Below are 25,706 nucleotides of genomic sequence, written 5' to 3' on the forward strand. Positions count from 1 at the left end.
GGCCCAGACAGACATGTAGCCCAACAGTAGTGAGTGGTGGCCTCTGCTCACCTGCAGTGGTGCAGCAGCGGAAAGAATGACTAGTAAAGGTCAAGAATATGAGTTCTTGGATCTGAACCAACTTTGGGTAAGTTACATAGCCTCTCTGTGCCTGTTTCCTCAGTTGTAAAATTAGGTTAATAAGAGTATCTACCTCATGAAGTGAGATTAAATTAGGCAACTGTAAAGTTTTTGCTTGTCAAAGTGTCTGGCACACTTAATACATGGTATTCCTCTATCCTCTCGACTTCATTTTCCTTAGTTATAGATTGAAAATGTTAGATCAGTGATTCTTGAGAGCTTGCCTGTTCCCCTTCCCTAGTGGAGTGCAGGAGAATCACATGAGGAGCTTTTTTCAAATAACACATATTAACAGAGACTTATATTCTCCTCTTTAAGCAGTGGTTTTCAAATATTATGCTGCATGGGAATGACCAGGGATGACTTGTCAGAACGCAAATTCCTGGGTCCCAGGGATTCATTGAGTCTGGAGTTGGCCCTAGGAATCTAAGTTTTAACATTATGCTGATGTAAATGGTCCATAGAATCTGTGTGTTTGTGTTGGGGCAGGGGGGCTAAGATTCTCCGTTGTTCCTGGAAGGCATGATGCCAGGTGACACCTCACTTTTAGGGAACTAGTGGACCACGTGATGTTGCCTTCTGGCTTGGACATTTTATGATTCTTGGTGGGAATTCTCCTCACTCCAAGCGAGTACTTCTGCTTCACTTAATATTGCTGTGCTCTACCTTCACCCTTCTAACTTTAGGCCCTGGCTAAAAATTCATTCCCCAATGTATCTTCCCCTCTCTTTTAATCCCCATAATAATCCCAAGCAGCAGCAGCTGTGGTACACAGCCATCATTTTCACCTCTTGGGACCTTGCTAAAGGCGGCAGCCTAGGATTGCCATGAAAGCATGAGCCCTGAACTGCGGGGCCACTGCATCCCATTCTGAACTGTTTATTTCTAGAGAAGCCAAGAATCTGAATTTTTGTGTGAAATTCCTAAAATTTTAAATACCATAAATCCAGTCTTTTCTAAAATTCTATGGGCCAAATTCAACAGGTTTAGGAGTAATTCAGCCCATTTCAGAGTCTCCCCCTTTTGCCAAGGAAGGGATCCTGTGGGGACAGAGCCAGGAGTGCAGTTTCCAGGCTCTCGTCCTCACGTGGAAAGGTGCTCGGGTAGTAAATGGCCATCAACTGTGATTGGATGGCCATCAGCTGTGGCTAGTTGGCTGTCAGCTGTAACCAGTGAGCCATTGGCCACTAATATAACTGCCTATGGCTATGTTTGCAGAAAATGGGGGCTAGCAAAAAGATGGTGGCTGAGCTAGCAAGAGCAGATTGCAGTTAGCACGGCGGATTGCAGTCAGCAAGTGAGGTTGGTTGGCAGAGACGTGGACGGCAGGTAGCGGATAGTGTGGCTCCTGCTTCCTGTGTCTCCAACCCGGCCGCCAGCGAGAATATAGTGGTATGACTCCCCTATCTATGGCTCCGTAGGTGTTCCTTTTTGGCCTCGCCATATCCTGCGTTATGCGGGGAGTGGGACCAGAGACCCCGCATGACACCCTGCATGACAGGTCCCTTTAAAACACCAAGAGCAAGGGAGAGGCCAATTGTAGCAAAGAAGTTTCTCCCCACCCACACTATCTGCTGTAAATGTTCTAAATCCAGTAAACTGGGTCTGTCTGGGTGGGTATTGCCAGCTTTTTTTTTTTTTTTTTTTGACTTGGACAGTTTCTATCTATAGTGAAGAACTCAGAATTTCGCTTAAGAAATATTAGTCTCGTTGTTTCAGGATGGGCTAGGGTATTTGTGCTGTATCTCCTAATCCTAATTCTTGTTTCATTACTAAAGTCCCTAGGGGCAACCATGCTTGAGAGCTATACGGTCTGTTATGATCTTCCAGAAAAGCAACAGGCTGGTGAGCCTGCAGAGACAGTGCCGATGTCATAGTGTGGGGACACTAGAAGTCGGGGAAATGGCTAAAGTGGACAGTCTTTAGAATGCCTAGGAACAACTACACTTCCAAACCAGAGGGGCTGCTTAGGCTTTGTCTGTGATCACTAGACGTAGTATCAATCTCAGAAACTCTAAGTGGGGGCAAATTTGGAAAAGGGTTTCTTCTGTGCTGTCTTTGGCTTTCATCCAAGGTTTAGCATCATCCCACTCTTTAAGCTTATATAGTCCAGAGATGCTAAGGCAGTTATGGAGGAGAAAGCAGAGAACACAAGAAGCCAGGGTTTGACATAAGGCCGGCACACAACTCTCAGGGATCAGGAAAGAGGAAGCCTCAACTCAGAGTGGCCCAGGCAGAGCCCTGCCAGGTGAACTCTTTCCAGAATTTCTCAGATATAAACTCTTCTCTGATTTGGCCACAGAGACCTCCTTTACTTTTGCTTGGGACTTAAGACTTCTACCAAAAATGTGAGTGCATATGCATGAGCTTCTCCTGGGAGCTTGTAAACACCTCCCTGCTTGGTGCTGCTCTGGAGGCTGTGTGGACGGCCAGATTTGTTATACAATGGATTTTTTATGTATCAGGAAAAAGACGCTCAAAATCCAAATCACCACTTTATTGTGTGACAGTAGCAGTACTGCCAGCCCCTGCTTTTTCCATGTCACCCTCTATTCATTCAGGGCTCCACTGTCCTTTTTCATATTTGAGTATTGATCCAAGGTCAACGTCCAGTAAGGCCTCCTCCTCCCCATTTTCTTGAGTGCTGAGCTGGTCTTATGCGTTTTAAGAACTGGTCTTTATCTCTTAATTGGTGATGGTGAGGAGCACTAACAGCAGTGGAGATCCCAGAGTAGGGAAAAGGGGAGGCACGGGGATCACTGAGGCTGACCCAACGTCATGTGTCCCTACTGGGGATGGGGTGGGGGTGTAGGGGCCGAGGCGTTTATTGATCGTTCACTCTGCGAACTGGTCCAAGAACTTGAGGTAGGCCTGGCGCTGCGGTGCAGCTGCTGGAATGAAGTGGCCACCAGAGTGGGTGAGAGTGATTGCTCCAGTGAATCGGCTAGCCAGTTGCATACTCTCCTGAGAGGGGATGACACGGTCAGTGTCCCCGAAAACATGGAGTGAAGGCAGTGACAAGGGGCCCTGCAGGATGGATTCCTGGAGGCCAAGGCCCCGAGGACAGAAACCAGATATCAGAATGATAAATCTTGGCAAGGGGAAGCGGGGATCGCCTGCTTGGCTAAGGGCACACACAACCGCTGCTAGCGCGGCCCCCTGGCTGAAACCAAGAAGCCCATCGAAAGGTCCCAGCTTGTTCAGTGCCTGTGCCACCGTTCCCAGGGCTTCCTCCAGACCTCTGCACACTGTGGGCTCTTTCAGTGCGGAGAAAACGTCTGCATCCTGTTCTGAAAACCACCAGCCTCGAAGCTGCTCCTCCGGAGGGCAGGGCCCTATGGCGATATGGGGGAGAGGATGGGGTTAGGGAAAGGGGGAATCCAGGAGGAAAAGAATGAGAAAGGGAGGGAGGGTTTGACAGGGAGAGAGGAGGCTGACGGGAGAGAAGTCAGTCTGGGGGAAATGAGATGGGGAATCGCCTGGCATAGAGAGAGGAGAAAGACTTATCAAGGTGGAAGCCTGGGAGGCTGGGACAGAAAAAATGAAGGGTATGGGCAGAATGAAGTGTGGGAGCAGGAGGAAAGAGGGAGGATACAGAGTGGGCGGATGCTGAAGGGTGTTATGGGGACGAGGCAAAATAGCGACTTCGGAGCGCATTTCCTGGGCAAACCTCGTCTCACCAGACTCCGGCCCGGCGCCCTCCAGGCCCGCTACGTCCACGATCGGGTGCGGGCCGCTGAGGCACACGAGATCGGCGCGGCCCCGCAGCGCCTTCCTCAGCGCTCCCGTCTTCTCGCGGAAGCCGCGCTCGCTCTGCCGGAAGCCGGCCAAGCACAACACCCGCAAAGGTTGCCGCGCGGCCATAGTGCGGAACAGCGCGCCTCAGGGACCGGAAGCGGCCTTTCCCCGAGCGGAGGTTGAATTACGCAAGGGGGCGGGACCAAACGCTGGCACCACCCTGAAGGCGGGCCTCAGAGCGAGTGGGCATTCCCAGGACAAAGCGGAGGGGTGGGGCGAGGCCAGGGCGGGGCGGATACCTGAGACCCGGGAGCGTCTCAAGGAGTAAGCGGCACCACCTTGTCTCTGCAGCTGCAACCCTCGCAAGTCGCGTCGGAAGAGGGGCGCGTTGATCCCTCCTGCACCTGAAGTCGCACATTTTGGTCAGGATTCCGCTTCTACGACGTCCTCCACCCCGCTATGCTTCTCCCGTAGCGGCCGCACGGTGGCGGCCTCGGCTCACGTCGCTAGGGAGCAGCCAGTGCCAAGGCCGCGCCCAGGAGGGGCCACTCCTCCCTCCTTGGAGTCCCTGCCTACCTTCCCCAGCGCAGGCCGACCTGGGGCCTGGGGGGGGCGGTCCCGTCCGTGGTTCACCGTCCATGGCCCCAAGGAGCTGCCAGCATAAAAGTCCATGGGATAGGGCTGCTGCCAGGAAATGTCCCTCAGGGCCACTGACGCCTAGGGGAGGGAAACAGGACAATAACATCTGCCAACATTTTTTTTGCGCAGGATTATTTAATCCAATCATCACAATGGCCTACAATGGTCCCATTACCCCATACCACAGAGGAAATGAGAGGCCCAGAACCGTTAAGACACTTGCCCAAGGTCACCCAGCTAGGAAGTGGCTCAGCTGTAACTGAATGTTGCCCACCCACCCCACTCTACTTCATATCCCTCCCTTCACAGAACCAGTTGCAAAGGCCACTCTTTCTCAGGGATTTTCAAACCTCTGTGTTACCTCATAGGGTGTCAGCAGCGGCTTGGGGAAGGCTGTGCCCCAGTCAATGGAGAGGCGTGGACATGCCACCTGAACCCACCTGGGAAGGGAAGTCAGGTCAGACCTGGGGGTGGGCAGTGGGGGTGGTGTCCTGCCATTCTCCTGGGCAGCGTGCTGAAGAACATGACTGTGTCCCCAACACACCCAGTGAATGAACACTACACTTCTAAAGACTATCACCTGCTGCTGTTTAGAATAACACTATAGTGTTGCTTGTCTTCAGTTTCCTCCACTGACTACAGCTTTCTGAGGGTAGGGCCTGGGCAGCTCATAGGTGATAGTATCCCCAGAATCAAATTTAGTGCCCGGGACACACAGGTGCCAACCATCCTTCAAACTCATCTCACATAGAACCCCTATGAGGTTGCAGTTGCCTCTGAGCCCCAAGGCAGACAAAGTAGGTGTGATCCATCCCTGCTGGATGAATGCTCTGTCAACATAAAAATCTCATCATCACTGGAGCAATGCCCATTGACTCCAGCCTTCAATATGTGCTGGGCCGGACCTAGATCCTAAGCTTCTTTAGCAGAGTCATAGCTAGGTAAGTAAGGTGGGGAAACTTACACATCCACCTGAGGAAGTAGGCTAAGCTTGCTGGGGAATATCTCAGAGAGCAGCAGCCTCACGAAGGGTAGTCCCAAGGCTTGTAGCCGAGATTCGAGGTGCTGTTGGTAGAGACAGGCAGAGCGGGTATCGCCAGGATCAAGCAGCCAAGACGAAATCCCTTAGCCTACTGATTTTCCCAGCCAGTCCCCTACTCCAGAGGCCATGCTGAGCCCTCTGACCTCCAGAATCTTGGGGCTGCCCTGGCGGCCCAAAGTGCCCAGAATAAGTCCCCAGGATTTGGCAGAGCGGGCGGTGGCTATGGCTTCTTGGCGATTGGCCTGCATGCGCTGGTGGTCATAGTGCTCTCTGGACAGGACTTTGCTGTATGGATCGTATCTGGAAAAGAAACTGTCAGGGTCATGGTGACGGCCATTCAGGGGACTTGGGCTGTGCACACGGCTCCATGACTCAGGCCCTTGGTCTCCTGAACCTTCAGGCTCCAATGCAGGTAATTAGGAACAGAGGCGAGGGCAGAGATTATCATTGAGAAGATCAGTCCCATCGCTGGGTCAGGCAAGAGTGGGAGAGGGCTTTAGGATTTGGTGTGAATCCCAGGGGATGAATGGGTACTGTGCCACAGCAGCCCAGGGTTTGATATCCAGATTCAGGACCCAAATGCCTCAGATCTTTAGGGTAGGGTCTATTAAGTGGCCAGGGAATGAGGAGGTTTCGGCCAACTGAGGGGCTCAGTGGCAGAGAATCCCACCCCTTCCCAGCTGCTCAGCCCAGCTCAGCCCATACCGGTAAGCAGGGACATTGGGGTTGGCAATCATGACAGACTCCAGATGGAAGCGGCCATCTCCAAGATATCTGCAGTGGGATAGAAAGGGGGTGGTAAGTGTGGGATGGGGCAGCAGAAGCAGGTACTGGCTTGGTGGTACAGAGCACTGAGTTCTTGGCTGGCTATGCTACTGATTGTGTATGAACTGGGCCAAATCATTTCACCTCCCAAGGCCTTGGTTTTCTCACATGTAAAGTAAGGAGTTTGAACTGGATGACCGTAAAGCCCTTTCAGCTATGTAATGCGAAATCTAAGACCCCCTCCGCACCCCCGCCAATCCCCAACCTTCTGGGGGAAGAGTAAAGGGGCAGCCAAGGCAAGGAGAGATCCTAACTTGGAGATGGGGAGACAGATTCTCCCTCACCTAGCTCAATACAGACATGGGAAGTAGTGTTCAGGGTGTCACCTATGCTGTAAATGAGGTTTAAGGGTATACTCTGGCTACGCTCTGCCCAAACTAGCTCTTGGGTCCAGCTGCTGAGTCGTAACAACAGCTACTGTTTATTGGACTTGTGTATTCTGTGTATTGGGCCTGGGCTAAGCACCTGGCATGCATGACTTCACTCAGTCCTATCAAATAATCCTCCAAGCTACCTACAGTGTCCCCATTTTACAAGATACAACTGAGGGTCAGGGATGTTAAGAAACTTACCCAAGGCACACAGCTATTAAGCAGTATATCTGGGACTCGACTCTAGGCTTAACCACCAGGCTGTACCCAGCATGCCCTAGGAGATGCTACCTCGAACAGTACCTTCCCAGGCCATGGAGAGGCCAGAGCATGGGAGACGATCTGCCATGGCAGCTCCTTCTCTGGGAGACCACACAGAATTTTGATGAATGGCCAACACTCAGGGTGTTCCTCCCTCCAGCACACACCTTGAAGCCTCCAAGGGTACGTGTCCGTGATCTCAGTTATGCAGGCACAGGCGCAGGGGGACTGTCCCTAGGGAGCAGGACTGCCAGTTCTGGGCTGGGGAAGGCCCTGACGTGGGCCTGGCTATGGGCAGGGGTGTCTGTATGGGTGTAGCAAGGCCTATGGAAGCAGCATCTGCAGCCCCAGACATTGGGCTAAGTCAAGGAGTGTCCCTCTCTCCTTCCCGGCCATTAGCTGGAAATGGGGCTCCCCTCCTCAGCCCCAGCTGGGAGCTGTCAGCTCTGAGGCTGGCTGCATTCACACAACATTAAGCATTTCCATTACCTAAAATAATTAGGCAGCAGGAGACACACTGCTCCTGCTTGTTAGCTGTCCGGATGCTAAATTAATGGGGCTACAGCCTGGGTGTGCCCATCCATCTTCTCCAATTATATTCCCACCATTTCTAGCCCACCCTCATCCCCCATCAGGCCCTCCAATTCCTGCCCCACCTGAGGCATGGCCTTCTGGACAGTGGACAGAGTACTGGAGAGGGAGATAGGAAACCTGAAATCCTATTTGGTCCCCATCTTGCAGGGTGACCTTGAGCAAATGGTTTAGGAGCTTCAGACTCCTAGGATACATTTCTTATTCTCTATGACTGCTCCCCCACCCCCATTTTTCACTTACACAACAGCCTCCGTCTCTTTGGGCAGGTAGGGGGATGTGCAGCCCAGAATCTCCCCAGGGGACAGGGGTTTGCACTGTGGGACGCTCACATGATACTCAGCTTTCAGCTCCTGGGCAGCTGCCTGTAGGAATAACAAGGGAAGGGAAGCAAGTGGATGGGGGAGGGAAAGCCAAGGACAGAGGAGGACCAGCCTGCAGCACCTGGCATGGGGGCCCATGCTGCTGTCTGTCCACTTACTTGCAAGGTTGACACAAACTGGATGGTGCTGACCAGGGCAAGGGCACTGGCTGGGGGAAAGGTGAGGCGGATAGAGTCCAGTAGGTGGGTAGTGTCTATTCGGATATCCACAAAGACATACAGCACCCGGAAGTCTTGGGCCGAGGTGTCCATGGGAACTGGGAGGAGCAAAGAGTTCAGGAGACTTGGTTTTGGAAGGCAGGAGGGGCAGAGGACCTGGCCCGGGCCAAGGTCTCTGAGCAGCCAGGACCAGTGGCTTCAGGCTGGGGTTAGAAGGAAGGGGTGGGGCTGGGGAGGTCACAGGTCCCTTAAAAGCTCTTCCTCTTTCACTCGGCTGGAGGCCTAGCCTGTTCTACCACCAACAGCCTTTCAAACACCCACATCTGGGACAGGAGCATGGTTTCCAAGGCAACCAAATCAAAAGGCAAGATCCACCTGCAGAGCAGTAAGGCTGAGGCCATCCCAGAAACAAGGAGGCCACTGTGATGGAGATCAGTGTACCGTCCTGCCTTCCAACTAGCCCTTGTCCTTCGAGCAGGATAAGAAGCACTGTGATGGAGATCAGCATACAGTCCTGCCTCCCAACCAGCCCTGCCTGCATCCAGGTGTCCTGATCTGCCATACCCAGGCAACTGTGGCCATAGTGCACGAGGAAGTCAGCTCCCAGGGCCCTTGCAGTAAAGTCATCCACACAGCAAGCCCCATAGGTCACATCACCCATCACCATCACTTCAGCCTCTGTGAACCTGTGGGGGTGGGAAATAATGGGACAGCGACACAAGGAGTGAGGTGAGAGTGATACCTGACCCCATGGAGGTATTTCAGGGCCCAGCTCCTCTCTCACTACCTCTTCCAATCCTTTGGGTAGGCAGCTGCCACTTCTGCCAACAAAGAGTAGGAGGGGCCCAGCTGCCACCTCCTCCAGCCCTGGCAGCAGCTCCTGGAACTGTAGCTGTATGAGGATGGTCTCTGCAGCACCCTGATTCTTTTGCCCAGGCTCAGACTGCAAAAGGGACCCCCAACTCTGAGACTGACGTACACAGGTCAAACACAGACCTCCAATGCCGACACATCCCACCCAGAGCAGTGAGCATGTACACATGTGCAAAGGTACCCACCCCCACGCCCTGGTACCATTGGGTGCGTGGGTATGCATGTGTGGGTACACACAGCCTCCCTGACTCCCAGACCCCCTGCTACTTCCTCACCCTTAGTCAGGGCTCTCTGTGCCCAGGAATGGGGGACCCATGCACAGCTCTACAACAACAGCACATGGCACTGCCCACACACCTCATGTGTCAGGAAGAGTGGGCTCTGGCCAGCACATTGCCATGGGATCTGCTGCCAGGCCTGAATCACTATGGGACGGGGGTGGGTAGGGAAGACCCTGCACCCCCTGAACTCACTACCGGAATGGAGCTAGAGGACCAGCTCTTCCCTGAGACCCACCCCTCGGGCATGTCCTGGCTGAGTGATGGGTCTCCCCATTCCTCTCATGGAGGTATGGTGGGGAAAGCTGAGCTGCTGCCTGTCAGCCCCTACTCCCCCCACTTCCCCAAATCAGGTTGTGCACAGAAGCAGATTATTCAATTCCTTAGAATGCAGCCCAGGCATCTGAGTCAGCCTGAGCACTTAATTTTTTATAGATTAAAATGTATGCAAATTGGCCCAAGCCCCAGAGAGCTTCCCCAAGGGGCAAAAGGGAGGCAGCTGATGAGAAGTAGGGTGGGGGAGGGCAGCAGCAGGGAAGTGGGAGTTTCCCATCACGAGATGACCTCCCCTTTCTCCATTCCCCCTCCCTGTCCCTGTGCCCATTCCAGATGGCTAAGTACTCAACCCCCCTCCCAAGGATGGCTCATTGTATTGAAGAAACTTAGACAGAGGGGGCAGAGGAACTGAATACCATCTCTTAAGCACTTCTCCCCCTGCCAAGCCCCTCATTCCCCTATTCCCCGATGGGCCAGAGAAAGGGGTTCCCCTAGCCAGACCTCACACAGACTACTCAGCCCATTCCAGGGTCAGCTCTAAGGATTCTGAGGTCCTCCTTAGGTCCTACCACCTGCTCTGTCTTAATTTGGGGTTTTTCTCATTGTGTGTATATGGTCGTGGGAAGGGGCTGGGTAAGGCAGAGGTAAAGAAGGAAAAAATGATCACAACAGGCAGAGCTGTAATGGGCATGGGGAAGGTCTCGGCTCAGCTCCCTCTCCAGTGCCCCAAGCCTCACCTTTCCAAGATATCCACAATGGTGCAGGCAAAGAGAAGGAGGCCTTCCGGCATTTGCAAAGCCACTGCAAGACAGAGCACAGACATGAGAGCAGAAGGCTGGGAAGAGGCTGGAATGGGGACACTGCCCCTAACTAGGCCAGGCAACCTCTCCACCCCCAAACCAGGTCGAAGTTTGGGGGGCTCACCCTTTTTGGCTTGGGCCTGCTGGATCCTCCAGATGGTCTTGGGGATCTCAAAGTTATAATTGGAAGGCAGGACTTGAATGGCTGCCTGCAGCTGTGGGTTGTTCAGGATCTCAGGGGGGATCTGATTGGCCACGCGGCCCCGAGGGGCTCTACCTAGGAGGAATGTAAGGCCTGAGTCAGTACCCGGCTGAAACCACAGCCAGACCCAGCTAAGGTGTTAACTCCACCCAAGTTTCTGGCCCAGATCCCAGATCCCAGATCCCAAGGGGGTTGGCCCTGCCTTCTTCCCTGAGTTCATCCTGAAGCTGGAAAGACAACTCAGTAAACCAGCAGGAAATATGCATAATTATTTTCCGTGTTGTGAGATTATTGGGAATCAACAACTTGAACCCATGAATGGGGCATGTTTCACCCCTTACCTCAGCAGAGGTGACACCAGGGAACTGAATTGAGGGGCAAACAGCAAAAAGAATGTCTATACAACTGCTCCTTGATAAGAGAACTATCCTAAGGAAAACCCAGGAGCCAAGCCAGCCCAAGAATTCTGGGAAAACATTCCTCCTCCCCCATCCTGAGAACACCTTGAAGTTCTGAGCCCTAGATAAGAGATCTATAAGCAACATGTTATAAGTATTAATTTAAAAGCCTGCCTTCCTTACTTGAGTCCCACTGATTATGTCTACACTGGTTAATTTCTGCACTCTTCCCTCTCATCATTTAAAAGGGAAATAAACACCTTTAATGAATTCCCTCATCTCATTATTCCACCCACCTCCCACCCCAGGAAGGATGGAAAGAACACACTCTAGTCAGGACTGTGGGCTAACAGGTGGACAGAAAAGTGACCTCTCCTATTAGGGGCTAGTAGTCTACTGGGAGCAAATACAATTACAACCCCCTGATTATTGTAGAAAACATTGTAGCCCATTAGCAAAACTGCAGCCCTTAAACTGCATCCTACTCCCCACAATTCAATTTAGCTCAACCCCCAGTTATTTCTTTAGGAGCCAATTTGGAAATGTGACAAGGCAAGAAATTAACTTACTCAACGAATATTTATTGAACTTGTACTATGTGCCAGAACCTCTGCTAGGGTTCCTTACTAGGATAGGTGTAATCCTCTCAGACCTGATCCTTCACCCTGTGTGTGTGTGTGTGTGGGGGGGGGATGGTGGTGGTGAGGGGGTGCAGTGGAGAACTAGCACTCTAGGCTGCGACCCTGATAACAGATTTGAATGTTACCACGGCTACGGTTTTGTTCAGTTGTTTCAAAGGCCTTGGAACAACCAGCCTAGTGTCCTTGGGTCCCTCACAGAAGTTCCTCTGACAGGCCCAAGTCCCTTATGGTTGTTGGGGTGTAGGTGCTGCTAGTCTTAGCAGCTCAATTTGTCCCAAGGGTTAATAGGAGCCTCCTCCTTTACTACATGGCTGTAATCTGTTTATGTCAGTTTTCCCCCCGGGGAGACTGTGAGATCCCTGAGGGCAGGGCTGTAGTTTGGTCCCAGCACCTTGCACAGGCGTGGTATTCAGTGGGCGCTCAGTAAGAGCCTAGTGAGTGAAACCACCTGAAAGCATTCCCTGAGGGCCCACTTGTGGAATGCCCTCTGCAAGGCGCCTGGCTCCTTCCCTCCCCGTCGGCTCCGTCTTTTCCGCGAGTCTTCAGGCATCTGTCAGCGGGCCAAGGCAGGAGGCAGCGTTTCCGGCTTAAGGACTACAAGCACCTAGGAGGGGCTGTAAGGCTACAAAAGACCGGTCCCTCAGGGCTCCGGTGACAGCCGCCCAGAACGAGTGACGGCGGGGCCTTCCGGGTTTGGCGGAGAAAGGGGACTGGCTGGTCTTTTCCCTGACTTGGGGGCCCTACCCCGAGATGCGATGTCCGGAGGCCGCAACGCTGTAGCACCCACCTCTGCCAGGGCCTTTTCGGCCGCCAGGCTCCGCCGCCTCGGATGCAACCAGCGCCGCCATCGCCGTCCTGCCCACGTGGGGACCAAAAAGGCAGCGCTAGAAGAACGCGGAGAGCACAGACCTTGCGATTGATCGCCGATCGGCCAGCGAGGGGCGGGGATTTGCTGGGCGGGGACCGTGAAGGAGAATATAGAGGAGGGGCTATTGGGGGCCCATCTCCGCCCGCAAGGTCGGGGCTCGCGGGAGCCCCTAGTGGTCCCCGACCACCGCGGTTGCACTCTCCCCGCGACCCTGTCCCCACTTCCTCCTCTTCCCCGTGGGCCCGAACCTGACTCTTAGACCAGAGCTCCCCTATCTGCCGACTCCCTATCCGACATCTGTGGGCCGAGTCTTGGGGACACCATCAGGTCTTCCTTCTGCTCCCCTCCCTGTTTCCCCGGGTAAGCAGTGGGTGCGTGTGGGTGGGGCCACATTCTTGACCTCGGAGGACCCCACTGCCCCTACAGGACAGAACTCCGCTCCCACCCGACCTCCGAATTGAGTCTTGGTGCCCATTTCCGGAGCGCCAGGGTGCCCTTATCACCTTTAGAACCGACAATATGGAAGGTTCACCTGTGAAAAACTGCTAACAGGGGAAAGTCCTACACCCGAGCGTGCTTTTCTGTGTGTGGGGGGCAGTCTAAGGACTCAGATTACCTAAACCTTCTGGATTCTGGCCAAGTTTTCCCTGCCAGGCTGCCCCTCAGGCCTAGGATAGCCTTTCTCCTGATCAGTGGCCTGAGCTCCTGGGATCCCAAAGGGAAGGCAGAGCAGCCAGTGAAACAACCTTGACCTTTGGAAGAGCAAAGTACCTGCAGGACTGGCCTTCAGCAAGGTCTGCCCCCAAAGAGCAATGGTCCCCAGGGCCGTTTGCCCACCCATCCCTCTGGCACCATCTTCCTCTCCTTGAGGTGGTGCTGTGAGCACAGCTGGCCCTTTAAGGCATCTCTGTGGCCTCAGGCTCCCCTGGAGGCCCTCCCAGCTTGGAAACTTCTAATTAAGGTGCAGAGAGAAATGAAAAACAAGCAGCCAGGGACTGGTCCTGCCTGGGAGGCTGCCCAGAGCGGAGGGATGGCTAGGCAGGCTGAGAGTGAGCAGCCAAGGGCAGGACCAGAAGGAGTCAGGGCTCTATCCCTCAGGCCACTGACCCATGCTCTTAGGACAGTCACAGCTTTGGACAGGAGTGTGGCCAGCATGGGTCCCAGGAACACCCCTTTCTCCTTGATGAGAGTCCAGCCTGGACTTTCCCGTTTTCTCCACGTTCTCTGGACCCCAGGGTAAAGGATATCAATTCTAGGGATCCACTGAGTCCAGCCCCTGCCCCTTCACAACACTAAGGCCCAGCCTGTGGGCAGCTTTAGCTCCAGCTGCAGCTGTAAGTTCCAAGGGGGAAAGATTGGCTCCAGCAGTGGCTTCTCCCTACCAGCCACTCTGCCCCTTAGGGCCTTTCCCTAGGCAGAGGTGGGGCCCATTGATGATGGAAGGCCCCCATTCTCTTTTAACATTGCCTCACAGCCTCTGTGCTGAATGAGCTGCCCTGGCCCCCTTTAGGAAACCAGGTGATGTCCAGGAGAACTAGATATCAAGGACAGATTTGAGCATGTTCCCCAAAATCATGCAGTGTAAAACTTTGGGGGTTGCCACACAACTTGGTCCAAGAACACCTCCACTTGTCTGTGGGGGTCTCCCTGCCTGAGTTACTCAGCAATCTGAGTAATAACTGCCTGACAAGAAGGTGGGCACAGTGTACCCCCACATTATACTACAAAATCTGCCTACACTCACCCCCACCCCTGGCTGGACTTCAAAGTAGCACCCAGCCCTCCTGACGCCTGAAATAACTCTGCTTTTCACACTCACGCCCAGTTCCAGCCAACTCTGCTTAAAATGCTGGAGTTGGTGGGGCAGGGGATCATGGGGAGGCAGTTTGGGGAGGTGGCAGAAGGAGTAACACCCTGATTCAGGCCCACAGTTTGGCACTGATCTGCTGTATGATATTGAGCAAGTTGTTCAACCTCCCTGGGACTCGATTTACTTGTGGATGGGCCTCTGCAAGCTCTGTGTCATCAAGTTCAACTTTAGTGTCAGCCTGGCAGAGCTCAGGCAGGGTGTGGGGTCAGGAGCCAGCCCAGGCCTGCAGCTGATCAAGGCTAAGAGAAAGAATGTATTACCTTCTGTTTCCACGCCAAAATGGACCAATCTTCTTAAATCTTCAGAACAAACTTACTTTCTCACTTCCAAGCATTTGCACATTCTCTCCTGCCTGGAATGACCTTTCCCCTTCTCAGCCTGTTGAACTCAGTCAGCCCTCAAGACCTAACCCAAATGGTGTCTCTTCTGGGAAGACTTCCTTGATGGTCTTTCATCCCCTACAGAACTATCAGAGACCCTTCCCACACTTTGTATCGCCTCCTGTCACATTCTAAGATGGATTGTGGGTCTTTCTTCTTCATCGATGCCATAAGCTTTTGGAAATCTAAGCCTATATTGTTAGCTCTCAGCCGAACCTCAGTGTACTGAATATATTGAATGATACTGGTCTTCTTTTTGACCTTCCTACCATGCCAAGTTTTTCTGCAAGGAATCACACAACTCGTTCTCTGAACTTCAGCTAGATCTCTGCTTAGATGTCACCTGCTCAGAGCAGCTTCCTGGACCCCCTCATGTCAGCTCCAGAACAAATACCCTGTGTGCTTTTCTTCCAAAAACCATCTTTTCTAGACTATCCACATTGTGTCTCTATCAGACTGTGAATTCCACAAAGGCAGGGACCTTGTCTTTTTCATTGGATGAATCCCCAGGAATAGTAGCGTCCCACACATGACAGGCCCTCAGTAAATGCATGTTGAATGAGTGACTTAGCACACTCTTTTTTCCTCTCCCAGGACCCCTCTAATCCCAGGCCAGTAGGGGGTGCCGGTCTCCACCCAGGATCTGGGCTAGCCTGAACCTTCTCTACCCTCAGCCCAACTTGCCCTCTACGGGACCAGCTTTCTAGGCGGTGCCTCCTCCATTTTCTACAAAGCCCAGGGCGGGACCTGTGTAGACCGAGGGAAATCAGAGGCCCCCCCCAGGTGAAGATAGCCCACCTGAGCCCCCACATTGGTTCTTCCCTCTCTCTAGAATTTGCAACTGGGCCTCCGCAATGCTTGCTGCAAAGGTTTAGACCTGCCTGGGGGCACGCTACACCTCCTCCCCCCAAAAATAATATCCTGGGACGCGGGATGCGAGGCAGCTGGGTCCGCGGGAGCTATCCTGGGCAGGCAGGAGCCGTCGAGCCTCCAAGGAGGAAGCGGAACAGGCCAAAGAAGAGATGGACAGGGGTGCGGACTTGTGATGGGGCGAGGGGGCGGGGGGCGCTCTGGGTGGCAGTCGTCTCGTCTCAGTCGGTTGGCAGAGCGCACGTTTCCAGCCGCCTGGCTGGGTGACCTCCATCCGCGAAGGGCGAGCGGGCGGGGGTTGGGCTGCGGGTGCGAGCTCCGGGAAGCCCAGGGGGCCCGGGAGGGGCTTTCAAGTGGTCCGACGACCCGCCCGGGAGCTAGGGCAGGTACTTGGACGGACGCGGGTCGAGGATCGTCCCCGGGAGCGGGCGCAGCGAAAACACCTTGGGAGGCGGCGCCGCGCGGCTGAGCGCTGCTGCCCTGGGAATAGGACGGCGCTCCGCACCGCGAGCTGAGAGCACTTTCATAAATTTTGTATGGGAGGCGCTCCATGAGCGGGGGCGGGGAGCGGAGCGAGGGGGAGGGAGCTCGCGAGCGAAGGAGGGAGGGAGGAGGAGGAGAGGTGGGAGAAGCCGGGGGGAGGAAGGGAGGCGCCCCGCTCCGCCGATCTCTCGGTCCTGCAAACGCGCGCCGGGCGCTTTCCCCGGAGCTCCGCGGTGCGTGCGAGCGCCCTTTTGCAGCAGCCGCGGCGGCAGCGGTCGGAGGGGGCGGAAAGGAGGGGGTAGCGGCCGGGGGGCGGCGTCCCCCCTCAAAACCGCCTGCAAAGTGCTCTGGGCTGCAGAAGCAGGCCGCCGGCTTCGCGGAGCAATCCGCTCGCCCCGGGGCTGAGCGAGCGCGCGGGGCTGCCCGGCAGCGCCGCGGTTGCTGGTGGGCGCCGGTGCCCTCCGCGCGGGGCTCGGGCTCACCATGCCCGTGCGGGGCCGGGCCGCCGGGCACAAGCGGATTCCCGGCTTGCCCCCACCTCGATGCGCTCGGATTAGCTGCAGCCGGCTCCCAAGAATTTGAATCCAGACCCCGGGAGGGATCGCGCCTAGGCCGACCTCGGAGTGGCGGCCCAGCGGCCAACATGCTTCGCAAAGGTGAGTTGGAGCCGCAGGGGCAAGTTGGAGTTGGATGCGCACGGGGCAGAGCCGCGAGCCCTAGAGCCGCTAGAGATCTGCCCGGCGCCGGACTCCGGCTCGGGAAGCAGCCCCTGGCGAGCTGGCGGGCTTTGCTGGGACGCACCCGCAGAGGGCTTGCTGCTGGAGCTCAGCCCCCGTTGGTGGCCGGTTGCGAGACACGGGATTAGCTCCGTGGATCTAGCAGCCTGGCCTAGGGATATGGCACAGCGAGGCCATTTCGAGACCACATTGAGCTGCCGGTGATGGCAGGGGAACTGGCCTCCTGGGACCTATGCTTTGCCACTATAAAGTTTTGCACTTGCAGGCTCCATCCCCTGCGTGGTCACACGCCGCCAGCTTCTGCCGCTTTGGCGGGGCAGGGTCCAATTTGCGCTCCAGTGCAGCCAGCGGTCAGTCACCGCGCGGCCCGGGCGTTCACTGCGCGCCTTAGCTTCCCAGGTGGGTTCGGGAGGCGGGCACCTTCTCTGCAGCTCTGCTTTGGTCTCGAGGGACGGGCTCTGGGCACCCAGCAGCCGAAGGGGATGGCTAGTGCCTGATGTCCAGTTTCCCAAACTTTCCCTATGCCTGGCGCCAAGGGATGCGAAGGCTGAGGCTGTTCCGGCAGCATGTGCTGCCGATGCCAGGCTCAACTTGAGAGAATCTGGCCCTGCGACCACCTCACCACGACCCTCCGGCAGCCCGGCTCATTGCGGAGCGCTGCAAAGTTGGCGCCGGCGCTTGGGAAGTCCCGCCGCGCCCCCACGTGGCTGCCGCGCGGGGAGCGGTCCCCCGGGCCCAGGGAGGGCAAGTGACCATGCCGATAGCTCGCGGGCCCCATCACCCACTGTCCCGGCCTCTGCGTCGTCCTCTACCCCCTCCCAGGTCCAGGAGGGCTGCGGCGAGCTGCCGGGACCTCCTCATCCCTAGCCCCGGCCCCGCGGCCGGCGAGCCGCGGCGCCTGCGGCGGGCAGCCAAAGCCCTGCGGGAGCAGGTTGAGGCGGGAGCTCAGGTAGCTGAGGGGCCTGATCCCAGCGCTCCGCGCTCCAGCCTTAATCCGCCCCTGTTTCCATGGCAACAGACCGAGGTGTCGTAAGCACAGGATTCTGACCTCACAGTAGCATGGGGAAGGAGAAAACGGGCAGGGGGAGGTGGCAGAGGAGAGGGAAGTGAAGCCCCAAGATGTGTGGAGAGGAGCAGATGTGGGGTGATGGAAGAGACCCCATAGCAGGTCGGACAGGTGGGAGAAGAAACCACGCCTTCGCTGGGAACAGTAAGGGCCCTGGGGTGGTCCCCACTGGCTCGGGCTGACCCAGGAGCCTGGGTTGCCCCATCCTCGTGTCAATAGTCACAAACTTGTGTGTGACTTGTGCCCTCCACGTGGGTCGGTGCGTTCCAGGAAAACGCTGACTGCTTTTCACCATGGTGTGGGAAAAGTCTCTCCCGCTGATCCACCCCAGTTCCTTGTCCCTGCAGAAAGGGACTAAAAGTCCTTTCAGCAACCAGGGGTGCTGGCCATAGTGTTTCTGCACAGAGAGGGTACTTCTTACAGAGCTGAGTACATGCTCAGGTCTGAGAAGCTTGGGCCTGGAGCATGCAGACTTGCTCCAGTGGGGAAGTCTTCTCTGGCAGTTTTAAAAGGCCGCCATGTCTGGCTGCAGGTCTGTGATGGAGATAGTAGAAAGGAACTGACATCTCATTTCCCTTTTGGTCTTTTGTCTTTTGGCAGTTTGCAGTTAAAAATGAGCCATAAGGCAGCCCACGCACTTTGTTTATATGGTTTAGGTGCGCAGAGAGGCTTGAGCAGCCTCCAGGAGTCTTTCTCTCCCATCCTTGCTTAGCCAGAGGCCCAGCTCAGGATGAGCCCAGTGCATTCTGGGGGCCGTTCCCCCAGGGGGAGGCTCCCTTACCCTGCTCAAGAGGTGGCCGCTGGAGGCTTGGCAGTCACGTGTGTTTGCCACTTGGGTTATTTTTCCCTTCCTGCACTGCTTGGTTGGTGGGAGAGGTTCTACCAACAAAGAGTTTTCCACCTGGATTGGCCTGAGGGAAACGAGCAGAGAAGCCTTTTGCTGGGCTGGGCTCGGTGGCCTGGAGCCTGCTGCTGGGACATTGTGTGAGCAAAGGACTTTTATTTTGGTTCTTTCCTGGGCAATTTTCTCTCAGCCCCAGATCTGATCCCTAGGACTTGTCTGTTTTACACACACGCAGGACACTCAGATTCTTTGTGTAGATTCTAGATGTGTGTCCAAAGCCAAAGGTGTGCCTGCGGCTAATGTCAAGGGAGGTGGCCATTGAAGTTTCTGCTTTTGGAATTGTTCCCAAAGGTTCCAAGCAAAAATATTATAGGATGGGTTCAGATAGTTGTTGCAGTTTCCCTGCCTATCAGATGCAGAGCCTTGAGTGGGGTCCTCGCCCTGAAGGAGTTTAGTATTTTAATTATGATATGAAAAAGTGTTTGAAGGAAAAAAAGAGTAGCCCTCCCTAGATCCTGGGGAGAGGGGAGAGGAAAAAAAACCTTTACCTTTCTGCAAAGGGTAGGGCTCATGGTCTTGACAATGGAGTGCTTTGTGGAGTTAGGAGGCTCAGGGGTTTGAAGCCCCAGAAGAGGAAGAAGGCGAGAGTAGGCATTGGACCATGAGGGTCGTCTCTCTGATTTCTGGTTGACCTTTTATAGCAAGCGGGTGCTGTCCCCTGGCAGGATATTTTAGGAACTGGGGGTGCTGCCTTGTATCTCTTAATGAACGGACTCTGCTGGCCGCAGCCGCACCTCGGTGAACCAGAACAACACCGAGTCCTTGGTGATCTTGCTGCTGATGGTGCTGGTAGCTGAAGGCTTTGGCAGCTGCCCTGCAGGCTTTGCCATCTCCTGGCCTATCCTGACAAAACCAGGAATATAAAAAGCAAACCTCTGGTCAGAGATGAGAGACAAGCAGGGCAAACGAGGCCTGAGCCACCCAGTACCATCCAGGAAGGAAGGGTGGCCCGCTGGGGATTTTGCTTTGGCCAGAAGTGGTCTGCTTAAGGTCAGAATCTATTGTTTTGATTTTTAGAGCTACAAAAACAGAATGCAAATCAACAGCTTCTGGGTTAATACAGAACCTTAAAGTTTTTGTCTTGTTAAGCAAGGAAATAGAGTGCCAAATAGGCTTTGTTAAGTGGCAGTCTTTATTAATAATTTAAAATCTTGTAGCTGTCTTTCATTAGAATTTATCTGTACATCAACCACAAAATCAGTCAAACACACTCATTTATAAGTTAATGCTGTCCCTGAATAATTCAGCAAGAGCTAGGTTAAGGCCTGTAACCCAGTGAGATGCATTGTGTCCTTTTGGTTTCCATAACCAGATGGGCTGGCCTGGTGGTTGGATTGGGTCTCCTTTGTGGGAAAAAGGGAAGGCAGAGGGAGGAAGGGACCAGGCTTGTTGGATGCTTGGTTGATTTGAATCCAGAGGTTCCTTAGGTGATCAGAGAGCTTTCGTGTGACCAGGTGTGAGCTATTGGTGACATGGCCCACTTTAACCCCAGGGGAGAGGGGAAGAGTGTTCTTGGACCACCAAGAGACTCTTCTTTCTGCTGCAGAGGAAGTGTAGAGGGGAAATAAAAGAGCCCTGCTTGAGAGAGTAGTTATATGCAGCTTCTTAGCCCAACTCCAGGTGCAGAAGTGGAATTTCAGTCTTCCCAGACCAATTCTGTCCCCCTCAAGGAATGCAGCCTAGTAGAACCAATGTCACCAAAACAGCTTCTTTAATTGGGAGCTTCTGGATTGCTGCTTTCCTCAAAGTGCCTCGTCCTTATGCCAGAAAAGAGAAGCTAAGAGGAGGAACTTTAGGGGAACACCAGGACACCCAAAGAGGAAGGAGAGGCAGAGTGAGTTGCTCACTAAAGCCCATGCATGCATTTTTATCACCAGTAATCAGAGTAAAGGCAAGGAAAGCAGTGCAGTGTTCCCCTTGTGAGCTCAGACAACACAGAATATGTGTTTTGGTTCAGTTCCTGTCATGCCAACACCTGACTGCAGTTCGCAGGTCCATTTTCTACAGAGAAACTGTTCAGGACCCAAACTCCTAGCCTGGGCGCTCTGGTCCCTCCACTGCAGGCACGAACAAATCCCAGAGTTTCTGGTCTCTGTCTCAGACTACCTACCCTGAGCCCTCTGGAGGGTTAAACGGCTCAGTTTATGGAGACCATGTATATAACCAGGAGCAGACAGTGGACTTGATGCCATGAGAGGTTCTTGGCCAAGTTTGAAAAGAGGAAGGCTTGTTAGGACAAGGCAAAGGCAAGGGAAAAGAGGGTAGGTGTTTGCCCCGCGACTTGGAGCAGAATTGACAGCAGATGGGACCGAGGAAGGAGGCTTGTGGGGTGAAACCAACTCCAAGCTTCAGAGTCAAGACCTGAAAAAGGACAGAGCAGAAGTTCACTTGCAGGAGATGAGGAAGGAGGGGGCAGGCGTCATGAAGGATGTCAAGAACGGATCTGTTTGGTACCATCTGCAGTGAAGTAGTGGTTAAGGTTAAAGCAGAGAGGAGATGACAGGGAGGGAACAGATGGCCGAGGAAGCAAAATAGCTGGCGAAACAGGAACAGAGCCTCCAGGGACAGCAGAAGGCAGGACCTCTGAGCGGAGTGCCGGAAACAGCCCTTTCTTCGGGGTGCACTAGCTAGACCACCCTGGGGAGAAGGAGGTAGAGGAGTGGGATGGGGTCCCTAGGGTGAAGGCTTCTCAGAGCTGGCTAGGGGGCCCAGGAGCAGGGACCTTCTGAGAGGTCGTTGACTTGGGAGAGAAAGCATCGCTGACTCAGTGGCCGTCACTAGAGTGAGGCAAAGCCACCTCAGGACGCACAGCATGCCTGGCAAGCCTGCTGGGAGGAGGCATGGATGCTAACAGGCAACGGGCAACCGGGCAACCTGGACTGGACTCTTCCCAACCTGCCTGGGACCCGCTGATGCTAACCCCTGCCCATGTGCTGACAGTAGCTGCTTGTAATTCCCGATGGGCCAAGCTAAGTGTCCTCTGTGCTCTATCTCATGTCAGCTCCACAAGCACCCTTCACAATCAATCTGTGCTTGTCCCTGCTATACAGATAAGGAAACTGAGGCACAGGCAAATGAAGTCTCTCGCCATGGCTCCCCAGCTAGCACGTTGTTGAGTCAGAATGCAATCCCAGGTCTGTCGGCCACCACACTACCTCCTTCGCTCTCTTCACCTCTAAGCTCCACTGTCTCACGTGCCCATCTGCCTTGATTTATGTGACATTTGTTTCTGCAGGGTGTTGGGCAGTGCTGAATCATTTGTATCTTCTCACAGAGTGTCCTGGTAGTTCCCTTGCACTCCCCTCCTGGTGTTCTTCCAGGAGTGTGTCTGGCTGGGCCCTGGGGCTTCTGGGACCCTGAGCCACTGTCTCCCATGTCCTCTTCTCTGCCCCCCTTTATATCTGGGCAGATACATCCCTCATTTGTTGCCTCCTGCTCTGGTTTCTTCATTGCAGACAGAGATGGGACAGTGGGCCAGCACAAGCCTGCCTGCTTTCATGTCCTTGAAAAAGACCAGGCCGTGGTTTATTTGGGGGCTGGGCCCGTCGCAAAGGTTGCTCTCCCTGGTTTCCCCTTTCAGGCTTACCTGGTGGACTTGCTAACACAGCCATACCTGGCGGGTGGTTGTCTGGGGAGCAACAGCCCCAGAACACACTGGCCCAGGTAAGTGGCAGTTGGCAGGCTGGGTGAGGTAGGGCCCCCACACGTACCTGCCCCTCCTCCTTCAGAGTGCTCCCGCACTCTGGGGAGGAGGGTGTCCCCACAGCCCAACCATAGCTGGTAGCCAGATGGTAACTGCAGAACTCAGAGCTGTCCTCCAGAAGGGACTGCTCCTTACCCCCTTCCCACCATGGTTGAGCTCCAGAGACACCAATGGCTTCCTGCAATTTGGAAAAGGAAGATGAAGTAAGGAGGAGCGTCAAGCTGATCTCAGCGTGTGGAAGAGCAGACCCTCCCCCCCAACGAGTGAGGAGCCCCCGCCACGTGGTGAGGTGGGGTGTCTGCTCTAACAGATTCTGCTGCTGCTTCTGAGCCTGGCGACTGTCTAATCAGCCCGTGAAGTTGGGATCCGAAACTTCCCATAGTCCCTGCTCTCTGATTCGGTGCTGGCACAGCAAGAAAGTTGGCACAGCGTTGTGTGTTGTGTGTGTGTGTGTGTGGTGTGTGAGTGTGTGCGTGCGCGCGCGCGCAAACACACCTGGTGCGCTCACAGCAGGCTCTGTGAGTGTGTGTGCCAGCTGTCTGCTATTGCAGCGCGGAGCACCCAGAGTGCAGGTGCCTGGCATGCTGGCTCTGGAGCCCACATGAGCATTCACACCCTGGGTCCGGCGTGGTGTGGTGCCAAGCTGGTGAGCCACTCGGTGGGGGGCCCCCAAGAGTGGGCAGGCCAGTGCTGTGTGCGCCACATGTCGTGAACAAAGTTTGGTGAGCGGGTGTGTGGCTTGCCCGTGCAGGGGTGGGTGAACATGACTCATTACAGATCTTCCAGGAGACAGACCACTGCTGCCCCTGGAGATGGGGCCTCTTGCCAGCTTCTTGGGCTGATTCCAGAGGGCAATGGCACCATGGTTGGCGTGGGTCTACAGGAAACTGAGCAAAAGTCTTCCCCAGGTCAGGAGACAAGCTGGGCTCTCAACTCTCAGCCCACGAAGGTGGCATGAAAGTTTGCTTCTGACTCTAAAACTGTCTCAGCAGAGTTTGCTATCTCTTTCTCTCTGGGCGTCTGAGCCAACACGTAGTGAAAGGGCCTTTACAATATGCTCCTCTATAAGAGATTCACGAGGCCTTAGGGGGGAAATTGGCATTCTTCTTACGATGATTTATTTATAGGGCCATTGGATGATGGGGATATGGAGGCTAAGGTGCCTCCATTAGTAAGACGCACGCAAGGCAGGAAGTCTTGCTCTGTGTTTGACATTTAGTGGGGTGACTCCTACCAGGGAGCTGCCTTTTCTTTTAGAAGGTTTTGCCTTTAATGTTCTATTCATGGGCTTATCTGAGCAGACTGGGAGAAGGAAGGAGCCTGTGGTGTAGTGGGCTTCGGGGCTTCGGCCAGCCAGCCTTGGGGGAGGTCGGGCCTGGTGGGTCACTTGGGGGCCAGTGTGGGGCAGCCTGGGCAAGGTGGACCTCGGGGGAACGCAACTCTGTTCCTGCGCCTCCGGTAGCCAGTCACCCTCTGGCTGCCTCTCCCCTGGGCATGTGCTGCCAGCATCACACACGTGCTGTTTACTCTCCTGTCTGTGTCTGTCTTCACTGGCTGTCAGGCTGTGCCTCTAATAGCCACCCCAGACGACCCTGGCCTTGGCCTGGCCACAGCCTTTTTCTTCCTGGGGACTCGGCAACGAGCAAGTTACCGCTGTGGGCAACCAGAGCTTCATCCCACTGGGGAACTTTGGGACACAGTTCCACACTTTGTGGAAAGAACATCCAACGTGGAGTCCTGGGGCTGTGTTTGGTTCCATCTCTGTGGCTGACTCACTTATACCCTGGACACATTTTCTCCTCTCTGGGCCTCAGTTTCCCCATGTGTAATATGACAAGATGGATGGTTTTCCAAATGTTTTTCAGCAGTAAAAGACTTCCTTAAAATGATATCCAGTGTCAGAGCCCAGAATATAAAATAGATAAGCACAGGTGGCCCTGGTCAGAGCTGGGGCAAGCGGCCTCCTCCTCTGACCTCACTGCCACCCCGCAGCCTCCCCTCTGAGCCCTCCTAGCAAGACAGTGCACCCAGGAAGGCCACTAGGTGTGATGTGTGTTGTGTGCTGACAAGAGGACACCACACTGTCCCCAGGACCTAGATTTGAACTCTGTCCAGAGCCTCCACCCCGGCTTACCCCTGATGCTCCCCGAGCTAGCAGCGAACCTGCTCCTTCCCTATTTCCCCTCCATCTCCGCATCTGGGACCATCATCTTCCCAGGTACCCTCAGCCCAAGAACTGGACCCATGGATGAGCCCCTCACCCCACCCATCCCCATTAGTCCATGTTCTCGCTCTGTGTCCTTCATACCTCCTCCCCTCCCTCCCGCCCTCTGCCCCACCCAGACTGCTGTCCTCTCCCTGACCATACCAGCGGCCTCTCTGCCTCGACTCTTGCCTTCACCGAATCTAGGCTTTACATTGTGGTCAGATTCTACAACGCTACACGGTCTCGTCCCTCCCTTGCTTAAAAACCTTCAGTGGTCCCTTTTTCTCCAGGGGGTAGTGCATACTGCCCCGCTCAGCTGTCTAGTCCTTCCCACTTGCTCCACTGCAGCCCTCCCCTCCCCACTCCCCACTCCCCACTTTGAACTCGCAGACCCAGATCTAATGAACCTCTTTCAGTTCCTCCACTGAATCATGCTCCCACTTCTCGAAGCTTTTGTACAAGCAGCTCCTTCTGCCTAGGACGCTCTTGGCTGCCTCTTCCCCTTCCCTCTTATCCTTCGGGACTCAGCTTACTTTTATATTATCTGCCTTCCCCCACTGGATGGCGAGTTCTATGAGGAGATGGTTACTTTTTATCCTTTGCCCCACCAGACCTGCTCTTCACTCTTCTCCTGCTGTCTGTCCTGGAGGTTGGCTCATCCAACTTCAGCAGCGACTCCCACACCTTCTGGCTTCCAGTTGGGTTCAACCAATGGTGGGTCACCATGGCTCTCTGTGTCCTTCCTCCATCACCAAAAGTTTCCTCCCAGAAGTGCAGCCTGAGACCAGGATTCAAGTGCAAGTCGTTTATTTGGGAGGCATCCTAGGAAATGCCAGTAAATGAGTGGGGGAATTAAGACAGAGATGGGAAGAAGCCAATAATGGGCTTGTCAACGAGCAAGTTACCGCTGTGGGCAACTAGAGCTTCATCCCACTGGGGAACTTTGGGACACGGTCTAGAACATGCACCTCAAAGTTATGTCACCAGAGGGGAGGGAGCTGGGATATTTATATACCCAACTCC

The 25,706-nt window shown here is 54.6% G+C and overlaps 3 protein-coding genes across 6 annotated transcripts in view; 1 reads left to right on the forward strand and 2 right to left on the reverse strand.

Annotated features, from left to right (window-relative positions):
- Positions 1 to 2,602: 2,602 nt before the first annotated feature.
- Positions 2,603 to 4,151, reverse strand: OVCA2 (OVCA2 serine hydrolase domain containing). Its single transcript, XM_019755531.3, has 2 exons — positions 3,801 to 4,151; positions 2,603 to 3,455 (listed from the first exon to the last, which is right to left on the reverse strand). Exons 1-2 carry the CDS (start codon positions 3,982 to 3,984, stop codon positions 2,956 to 2,958), a joined length of 684 nt encoding a protein of 227 aa, XP_019611090.1. The 5' UTR covers positions 3,985 to 4,151; the 3' UTR covers positions 2,603 to 2,955.
- Positions 3,317 to 12,532, reverse strand: DPH1 (diphthamide biosynthesis 1). 2 transcript variants are annotated; one of them, XM_019755529.3, is made up of 13 exons: positions 12,384 to 12,532; positions 10,480 to 10,632; positions 10,293 to 10,356; positions 8,693 to 8,814; positions 8,069 to 8,226; positions 7,831 to 7,952; positions 6,245 to 6,313; positions 5,683 to 5,839; positions 5,462 to 5,562; positions 4,859 to 4,937; positions 4,435 to 4,575; positions 4,158 to 4,262; positions 3,317 to 3,455 (listed from the first exon to the last, which is right to left on the reverse strand). In XM_019755529.3, exons 1-12 carry the CDS (start codon positions 12,442 to 12,444, stop codon positions 4,176 to 4,178), a joined length of 1,314 nt encoding a protein of 437 aa, XP_019611088.3. In that variant the 5' UTR covers positions 12,445 to 12,532; the 3' UTR covers positions 3,317 to 3,455; positions 4,158 to 4,175. The 2 variants fall into 2 exon arrangements, with proteins under 2 accessions (XP_019611088.3, XP_088658137.1); XM_088802011.1 differs by having other exon boundaries at positions 5,683 to 5,851.
- Positions 12,533 to 15,612: 3,080 nt separating this feature from the next.
- The window catches only part of RTN4RL1 (reticulon 4 receptor like 1), a 67,793-nt gene continuing 57,699 nt past the window's right edge, over positions 15,613 to 25,706 (forward strand). Inside the window, exon 1 of one of the 3 annotated variants that reach the window (XM_074319690.2) lies at positions 15,613 to 15,746. In XM_074319690.2, coding sequence (XP_074175791.2) covers positions 15,737 to 15,746 — 10 coding nt within the window. In that variant the 5' untranslated portion in view covers positions 15,613 to 15,736. Of the gene's footprint in view, positions 15,747 to 16,211; positions 16,724 to 25,706 lie in introns of those variants that run through there. The other 2 variants (XM_019755525.3, XM_088802012.1) reach the window with 2 other exon arrangements.

Source organism: Rhinolophus sinicus, chromosome 12 (assembly GCF_057876585.1).
Source record: "Rhinolophus sinicus isolate RSI-liver-muscle chromosome 12, RSI-T2T, whole genome shotgun sequence".
In the NCBI taxonomy this organism is placed as follows: Eukaryota; Metazoa; Chordata; class Mammalia; order Chiroptera; family Rhinolophidae; genus Rhinolophus; species Rhinolophus sinicus.

Coding starts and splice junctions, on each gene's coding strand:
- DPH1 (XM_088802011.1), bottom strand. CDS start 12,444: ATGGCGGCGCTGGTTGCATCCGAGGCGGCGGAGCCTGGCGGCCGAAAA. Junction 7,953..8,068: donor AGTTTGTGTCAACCTTGCAA/GTAAGTGGACAG, acceptor TTATTCCTACAG/GCAGCTGCCCAGGAGCTGAA. Junction 5,563..5,682: donor GCAGCCCCAAGATTCTGGAG/GTCAGAGGGCTC, acceptor CTCTACCAACAG/CACCTCGAATCTCGGCTACA.
- OVCA2 (XM_019755531.3), bottom strand. CDS start 3,984: ATGGCCGCGCGGCAACCTTTGCGGGTGTTGTGCTTGGCCGGCTTCCGG. Junction 3,456..3,800: donor GGGCGCCGGGCCGGAGTCTG/GTGAGACGAGGT, acceptor ATATCGCCATAG/GGCCCTGCCCTCCGGAGGAG.